This window comes from Ceratotherium simum, chromosome 23 (genome assembly GCF_057802395.1).
Source record: "Ceratotherium simum simum isolate JZ-2026a chromosome 23, ASM5780239v1, whole genome shotgun sequence".
Lineage (NCBI taxonomy): Eukaryota > Metazoa > Chordata > Mammalia > Perissodactyla > Rhinocerotidae > Ceratotherium > Ceratotherium simum.
The window spans coordinates 1,339,835-1,347,925 of record NC_141922.1 but is presented as its reverse complement, the minus strand read 5'-3'; the positions used below and the strand labels follow the sequence as shown (position 1 = coordinate 1,347,925).

The window sequence follows — 8,091 nt, the reverse complement described above, 5'->3', positions numbered from 1 at the left end:
GAGTTGGGGGACCAGGCTTGCTTCTGCCCTTGGGGGCTGCCATGAGGGGGGTCCATGAGGCTCCTGCTGAGCCAAGCCCGGGGCCCAGACCGAGCCAGGGGGCTGTGAGAATGCTCCTTGCCACCCCCAACAGCAGCGATGGAAACTGAGGAGGGAAACCCAGCCCTGCACAGGCCCCCGTCCTGGGAGCTGCAGGCCTCCCTGAAGGGTGACTGGCTTGAGAACCCCCCTGAGGCCAGCACGAATGTCCAGGAGGCTCCCACCAACCCCCTTGTCTTCCCACCCGCTCCTTCACTGGGGGTTTGACACCCGGCACGTCCCCAGCTACATCTTTCGTAGTTTAACCCGTTTGGCATCTGCTTTGGAGGATCTGCACTGATAACTCTAAACCATGCCCCTGGCTCCACACAGCCCTGTGCCCTAGCGCTGACCCTGCCCTGCCCTGGGAATGACCTACAGACTCCAACCCCTTCCTGACAGCTCCAACCCCATCAGTTCAGTGTGTATTGGACCGAAGCACAGCTTCCCTTTTTTGTCTCAGGGTAAACCCTGCCTGACCCTGGCCGCAAGCCTGCACCCTGAACTTGCCCGACCTCTGACCCCGACCCTGGGCTGGCCCTTAGTCCTGGCTATGCGCTGCCTTATCTAAAATCTCAGCCTGACCCTGATTTTGGACCAGGCCAGCTAATCAGAAGCATATCCTCAGCCCAGACACAGGCTCCAGACAGATGCCAGACCCCTTGGCTCCACGTGTGTTTATTTTATTTTAAACACTTTCTATAGTAGGTGGGCAGGACCCTGTGCCTGCCTCCGAGGGGTCCCCAGTCTGGGAGGACTGCCCGGAGCCCTACAAGAGGCTGTGTGAGTTGAGGCCTCTCTAAGGAGGCAGCTTTGGGGGGTGGGCCTTGAAAGGCAAGAGGACATTTCAAGGTGGGCATTCCAGGTGGAGGAACCCGCCCAGGCCGGGGCCCGGAGGGGCGCGGTCACGGTCACAGCTTCGGAGGCTTCCAGAGGGGCCTCTTCCCCACAGTCACACCTTCCTCACTCAACCCTGTGCAGGGCGCTGGGGTGCCAGCTCGAGGGCTCAGTCTGGTGGTGTGCAGATGCTGGCACCCGCACCTGAACCACAGGCATAATCCCAGGCCTGTGGTGTCCAGTGGGGAGGTCAGGGGACACCTTCCAAAGAAGGCTCAGGGGAGTCTGACGCCATGAACAGAAGGGAGGCATGCAGGAATGGTGCCAGGCAGTGGGGCCACAGGCGTGGACAGGAAGACAGATCAATGCCTCTTGAGCAGAGAGGAACCTCAGAACCTCAGGCCAGGACATGGGCTGGAAAGGAGTGGGGCACGTGAGGCGGGGAGGCAGGAGGGCCCTGACAGGCAGGGGAGCCTGGGCCAGGCTGGGGGTGGAGGCCCAAGAAGTGGGTGGCCTATCATGGCACCAGCTTACAAGGCTGTGTCCCAGTGTCCCCCACCAGACCCAGGTTGGGGGGCAGGGCACACTCCAGGGGCTGGGAGAGCAACAGGTCTGAGGAGGAACAAATGGACCCAGGGGTGCAAAAGGCAAGGGGCTGAGGGTGAAATGGTGCTCAGATGCAAGGCGCTGCCATCTCTCTAGGTCAGGCAGCTGTTGTGGTGGTGAGCTCCTGGAAAGCAGTCACTGTGCACACCAGGCCTTGTGTAGAGGGGACTCCAGGGGGGCAGGCACCAGCGTCCAGCACCAGGCCCAGGGTGCCCCTCATGGGAGCATCTTCTGGAGATATGCCCCTACCAGGACTGGCCACAGTGTGGTGGGGTGCCCAACTCAGACCCATGTGGGTGAGCATGCGGTCAGGCTCAGCTGGGTCCTGAACAGCACCAGCGGCCTGCGAGACTCCGCCGCTGGAAGGGGCTGTCTGCATAGACCGGCAAGGGCCTGGTGGGGTGGCCGGGTTTCCAGCTGAGGGGGCAGAGGCGCAGGCCGCAGGGACGGCTTTGCATGTGGGCCAGCAGCGCCACCTGCTGGGCGGACACATGCGCTGCAGCAACCACAGCCGGCTCTGGGTCGCTCTGCAGCTGCCCCAGGTCTGCGGGAACAGGGAAGCTCAGGAAGGGTGGGAAGGCTCTTAGGATGGCCAAGCGCCCCAGGCCCCTGGCCCTCCACCCATCCATTCCCGTCCACCCCACCCTAGCACCCATTGCCTCTCCAGGACCCCATACCCTGGCAAGCAGGGTCCTCACCTTGGAACAGGGAGTCCAGCAGGTCCTGGCCGACATGGCTGGGGCTGGAGTGATGGATGAGGAAGCCTGGACCAAGGCAAACTCCTGAGTGCCGGCCCCACATCCCCAGTAGGGAGGGGCTGGGCCAGCTCCCAGAGCTCTGGGTGGGAGGAACAATGTGACACCAGGACTGCCTCACCTATAAGCACCACAGCTGCCCGGCGCAGGGGGACCTGCGGGCTCCTCAGGTAGCCCTGGGTCTGGCTCAGGAAGCTGGGCATGCGACTGGGGTACCACTGAACCTGGGGACAGAAAGGCTCATGGTGGGACAGGAGAGCCAATCACACATGGATAGGAGGTGGCAGAGGACAGGAGCTGGGGTCCCTGAGGAGCTCCCAGGGCAGGGCATCAGGGCCTGAGACCTTAGATTTGCCAGCACTTTGGCTGGGAGGGGGAGACTCAGTTTTGGGGGGGAGGGGCCCTGGTGTACACTGGACCAAGTGGGCAGCTGACCACATCCTGTCACTGTCACTGTCCTCGCCCCACTGACCAGGCAGTGGCAGATGCGGCTTAGGGCCTCAGGGCTGTCGTAGTGGGCCACAGTGACCATCTCCTCCAGTAGGTCCCAGCGCAGGGCCTGGTCACAGCGGGCCAGAGTCCACTCCGAGCTCTGAGACAGTGGAAGGAAGCAGAGTTAGGGATCCAGAAGGTGACAAATGGTTGCCAGAGTGTGGCCAGGATGAGAGATGGAGGAGCCCAGGGCAGGCGGTCCAGGGAAGACCAGGAACCTGGGAGCCTATGACGCCTGCCCCCGAGGTCCTTGGGGAAGTCCCTGACCTGCGATCTTCCATTTTCGGAGGCGGTGGGGTGGGGAGGGGTGGGGTTGGGTAGGGACAGCGGTGGGACAGTCTTCGGTGGTGGCTGACCTCAGCGGTGTCCTGGCTGGGATCGTGCAGGCGCAACAGCAGCGGAACGAGACTCTGCAGCACCAGCTTCCGCAGAGGTCCGTGGAGCCCCACCCGGAGCCTGCCCCGGCCCCGCCGCACCAGCGTCCCGAGGAGCCCGACCGCCGAGGCGCGGATCGAGTCCCGGGCCTGAGTGGGAGGGCGCGGTCAGGGCGGAACAAGGAGGGAGACGGTCTAAGGAGGGCTGCTGTCTGGGGGCGTGATCTGGGGGCCTGGAGCGGGGCTTGGTGGAGTAGCCTGGGGAGAGCCTGGGGAGACGGGCTGGGGCGGGGCCTGGAGGGGCAGGGTCTGGGAAGGAGGACTTTGGGAAGGAAGCCCGCGGGGCTGGCGGGGCGGAGCTCACATCGTCCAGCAGCGGCGGAAGGCGCGGCGCCAGCTCCGCGCTCAGGCGCCGAACCGGGGCCCGCGGCCGCCCCAGAAGCCTGCGCAGCGCGCCCAGCGCACTGCCCACGAGCCGCGCGTCGCCCTCGCCCAGCGCGCGCAGGAGCGCGGGCAGCAGCGTGACCACGTGCCGCACCTGCGGGAGCAGGGACTCGTGGGCGGCCCCTCGCAGACCCCGCCCGGGTCCCGCCCCGCCCCGCCCCGCCCCTCACCTTCTCGCGGTTCAGCGCGAGGTGGCTGAGGCCGAGCAGGCCGAGCCAGCGCACGGTGGGCTCAGGGTCGCCCTGCCAGGCGCGGAGCCGCTCCAGGATGACCTCCTCCTGCAGGAGCCGTGCGGTGGGGCGGCTCTGCAACAGCTAGGCGGGGGACAAGGGGTCAGCACGCTCCCCGTCCCCGTGCCGGCGGCGCTGCTTAAGGGCCAAGTCCAGGTCCCCTCTCACCACCCATCCCCGTAAGCGGGCTCACTCCTGTAAAGAAGGCCATAGCCGTGAGACGCTGCGTGTCGTTGGCGCTGCGCAGCTGGGGAAGCAAGTCAGCGAACAGGCCTCTCAGGTGGTGGTCGGCGTGCGCCACCATGGCACTGGGATGGAGCAGAAATGGGAGCTCTCCCTCCGCTTCCTGCCCACCCCTTGCCTGCACCTGACCACCCTCATGCCCCTGCCTCTTTCCCTACCGCCCTGCCCTGCACCTGGCCAGCAGCAGGACGCCCTCCAGGTGGGTGTGGGCTCCCACCAGCCTCTTCCAGCCTCCAGCCTGCTCCATGCACGTGACTACCATGCGGCCACCATCCCCAGTGAACAGGGCCTTCAAGGCCTCCACGGCGCAGCTGGAGGTGGGGGCAGCAAGCAAGTGGGCATGGAGGGCCAGGAGGCCACTGGCCCAGCCTTCACTTCCCCCACGTGCGCCCCTCACCTAGCATGGCTGTGCGGTGGTCCGTGGTGGGATGGGGCCCAAACCTTGGGGGTGTCAGGGGAGTGCACTCCCCGCGCCAGCTGATGCAAATGTGTGACCAGTACGAGCAGCAGCTTTGGGTAGAAGCCCCGCGTGGCGCCCACGCAGCCAGACACAGTCAGCATCTCCCCAAGGGCGCGAGTGGCCTGCAGAACAAGTGGCCCACTCAGGCTCAGACATACCGCAGTACGAGGACAAAGCCTCAGACACTGGAGGGACATTATGGAAGCTCGTGACTCAGGTGAGAACCTGCTGCCCCTGCCCCCCTGTGGCAGGACTTGCCTGCCCCCTGGGGGCGGGGGCCAGGGGCACAAGGGGGGCAGGGGCAGTCCCCTGGCAGCGCTGGCTAGAGCCACCTACAGCCAGTGCCTCCAGCTCGGGCCCAGCGGCACCCTTGAGCGTCCACAGCAGCTGCACCAGCACCCGCCCATTCACACGCTGGTTCTGGCTCAGGCTGCGCCACAGCTCTGCTGCCGCCCTGGGGGTGTGGGGCGCGTGAGGCAGGATCTGGTGCCGGGATGCCGGGAGTCCCCAGATCAGGGTTGGAGGTGGCCACTAGGACTCCAGCAGGGGGAGGGGCAGGCAAACCATCCCCCGCACCCTCCCCCAATCCCAGAGAAACAAAATAAGTGGCATCTGTGCAGACCACAACAGAGCTGGGTTCCACAGGCTCAGCTGCCTGGCGGGACTACTCAGAACCCTGTCGGGCCAGCACCAGTGAACCAAACCTGACATCGTGAACAATCACCATAGAGAATAAAACCAAAGATAACGTCTCCTTGGGCGGATTACTCAGAGCCGGGGCCATTGGGGTGCAGAAGCCACGTGGCACACTTACTCTGCCTTGGAGCGCACCCCCAGGCCGGGCTGCAGGAGCGACGGGCTGCAGGGCTGCAGAAGGCGGGCCCTGAGCCAGGAACCCAGTACAGAGGACCCCAGGTGCGAGGGCTGGGGGAGTTTGCTGAATGAAGGGAGAGGCAGGGGAGTAGTTGGGGGCAGGAGTCGAGAGGAGGGAATTCAGAGGATCTGTGCCCTCCTTGACCTGTCGTCCCACTGGAGCCAAGCGGGAAGGGGGAAGGAAGCCGCGTGGCAGCTGGGGATGCGGTGCCCAGGGGGGCGGGGCAGGTTACCAGTCCGGGGGCACGGAGCACGGCAGCAGCGCGCATACCACGTCCCGTGCGTGCTCCAGGGCCAGTGCGCTCAGCACCCGCAGGGCCACCCGCCGGGGCCTCCCCTCGGCCAGGCTGGGCACCTGCGCCAGCAACCCGCGCACCAGGGCACGCACCTGGCGTGGAGGGATGGATGTCAGCAGTCAGGCCTCCTCGACCCTGTACATTGCCCTCTGTACCCCCACTGGGCAGGTGCAGCCTGAAGGGGGAGTGCACGTCAGGCTGCTCACTCCAACCCCCCAACCTGAGAGGAAAAGGCAGGAGTCTCTGGGGCATGGAGAGGGTCGGGGCTGACCTGGTCCTCCAGCCGCTCCCCTCGGGCCTCCAAGGCTGAGGACAGGGTGAGCGCTGTTGCCTGGGTCCCTGCAAAGCCAGCCTCTTCCAAGCAGGCAGCTGTGTACAATGCCAGGTCGGCGAGGGCCCCTTCCTCTTGGGAACTCTGAGGGGCCTAGGGTCGGGTGGGTGGGTGCATGAAGTCCCCTTGCCTCTCCCAGTTCTCTTCCCCAACGCCACCCCCCACCTCCCAACAAAGTCCCTGTGCCCTTCTCTTGTTCCCCAGCCCCCTCCCCTTTGCCTCACCTGCCCCCCAGGCTGGTCCCCCCAGCCTCCCTTCCCTCACTGCTCACCTGATGGGGTTCCCCAGGGGCTGCCTCTTGCGTGCTGGGTGGGGAGCAGGGCTCACTGCCGGCCGTGGGGATGCTGGCTGCACTCTGAGGCTCTGCCTCAGGTTCTGGCAGAGAGCCCGTGGAAGGGGGTCCCAGGGGCTGCCCCCGGCTGGCCCGGATCCCTTCAGCCAGAGCTGTCAGGGTTAGGGCCCCCACAGGGGCTCCCTGGGCCCGGCCCCACACTCCCCCAGCCATGGCCACCGCACACGCTGAGCTGCTCAGCCGGGCCCAGCCTGCAGCACCTGCCACTGGTCCTCCCGAGAAGTCGCGCCCAGCCTGACCTAGAAGCAGGCCCCGGGCAGGCCCAGGAACAGGCGTGGTGGAGCATGCGTGTGTGAGCATGTGCTCTGTGTGCGGGGGTGTTGGGGAGCCACACAGAGGTGTCCCCAGGCGTGGTGCTGCTGGGGCCTTGTGAAGGGCCTCCCTGCCCAGGCTGCTGGCGGTGAGTGGCCAGCCTGAAGCTTAGTGTCTGGGTCTGGCTCTGCCCACCAGGGCCCTGGGGAAGTGGGGAGATTCCCAGGCAATGGTGGATCTGCAAGGGGAGGGGGAGAAGGGCCCTTGACCTTGATCTCCAATCTCTCTGGATGGGGGGGTGGGGGACACACACCCCAGGCAGGTGTGGACAGCCCTGAGGAAGCCCCAGCAGGGTCCAGAAGTCTAGGCCCAGCCCTGAGCTGAGCCTTGCCTGATTCAGCCCTAAAGAAGCAGTCTGTCTGGTCCAGGCTGGGCCTGGGGCCAGGGGCTGGGCTGTCCCCACTGCATTCCGACCCAGCCAGCCATTCTGGGGATGGGGATGACTGGGAGAGCTGTCACTGCCTCTGAGCGCTGGGCAGCCCTGGGGTGGGGCAGATGAGGCGAGGAACTGTGCCTCCTGGGTGCTCTTGCAGGTGACTGCCATGCCCTTCTGAGATGTTCCCTCCCTGCCATGCTGGACCACAGGGTTCCCGGGTCCTGGCACCTAGGAAGCGCACAGCTGAGAAGTGGTGACCTGTGGGTACCTGGGGCCCGGTGTGTGTTCTGCCGTGTGTATGTGGGTCTGTATCTCCAAACCTCATGCTCCCCAAGACCAGCCTGACTAGGCCTCTGCCCCAGATCCCCACTGTCACCTCACCCAGCAACACAGCAGGTACTGCCCAGTCTGAGCCTGGCGAGCCAGAAGAGCCGGTCCAGCCAAATACCTGGGCAGGCGGAAGTGCTCCGGGAAGCACCCCAGACAGTCAGCATTCCCTCATGCTCTCGCCTGCCTGTGCCACCTCATGCTGCCTGGACAGGAAAGGCCCAGACTCCCGCCCTCTGCGTCCTGCGGAGCCTAGAACCTCTCTCCTGAGCGGATCCTCTGGAGCCCAAGTTGCTGAAGCCAGTGGAGACCTGACTAGCTTGCCTGCGCAGAGGCAGGGCCAGCCTAGGACAATGGCCAGGTACCCAGAGCTGAGCCACCACCCGGCCCCTCAACCTCTGCACGGCTCCAGTGCAGGCTCCTGATCCCTCCTCTCCATTCTCAGGGCTGCTGGGTCCCCAAGGCCTGGGCCTGGCTGACCCTGTGACAGATGCCAGGACCTGGAGGGAGCCAGGTGGCTGGAGCCCAGGGGCACAGGGTCCCCAGTGGCAGGGTCCTGCAGGGCTGGCAGCACCTCCTTGGCTTGGGAAGCTCACTAACCCTGAGCCCAGGGGTAGTGCCCTGGCAGCTGTGGGAGCCTGGGGCCATGCTTAGACACAGGAAATCCCCAAGACCCTCTTTCTAGCACCTCAACCCCCTGTGGCT

At 65.6% G+C, this 8,091-nt stretch overlaps 1 protein-coding gene across 1 annotated transcript; it reads right to left on the bottom strand.

Moving 5' to 3' along the window:
• Window positions 1–1,705: 1,705 nt before the first annotated feature.
• On the bottom strand, window positions 1,706–8,009 carry MROH6 (maestro heat like repeat family member 6). The gene is made up of 14 exons (XM_004443072.3): window positions 6,291–8,009; window positions 5,960–6,112; window positions 5,626–5,780; window positions 4,856–4,973; window positions 4,457–4,641; window positions 4,233–4,370; window positions 4,010–4,124; window positions 3,757–3,900; window positions 3,507–3,680; window positions 3,125–3,292; window positions 2,749–2,868; window positions 2,398–2,500; window positions 2,220–2,285; window positions 1,706–2,065 (listed from the first exon to the last, which is right to left on the bottom strand). The coding sequence occupies exons 1-14, from the start codon at window positions 6,669–6,671 to the stop codon at window positions 1,836–1,838; spliced, it is 2,250 nt and encodes a 749-aa protein (XP_004443129.2). The 5' UTR covers window positions 6,672–8,009; the 3' UTR covers window positions 1,706–1,835.
• Between the last annotated feature and the right edge of the window lie 82 nt (window positions 8,010–8,091).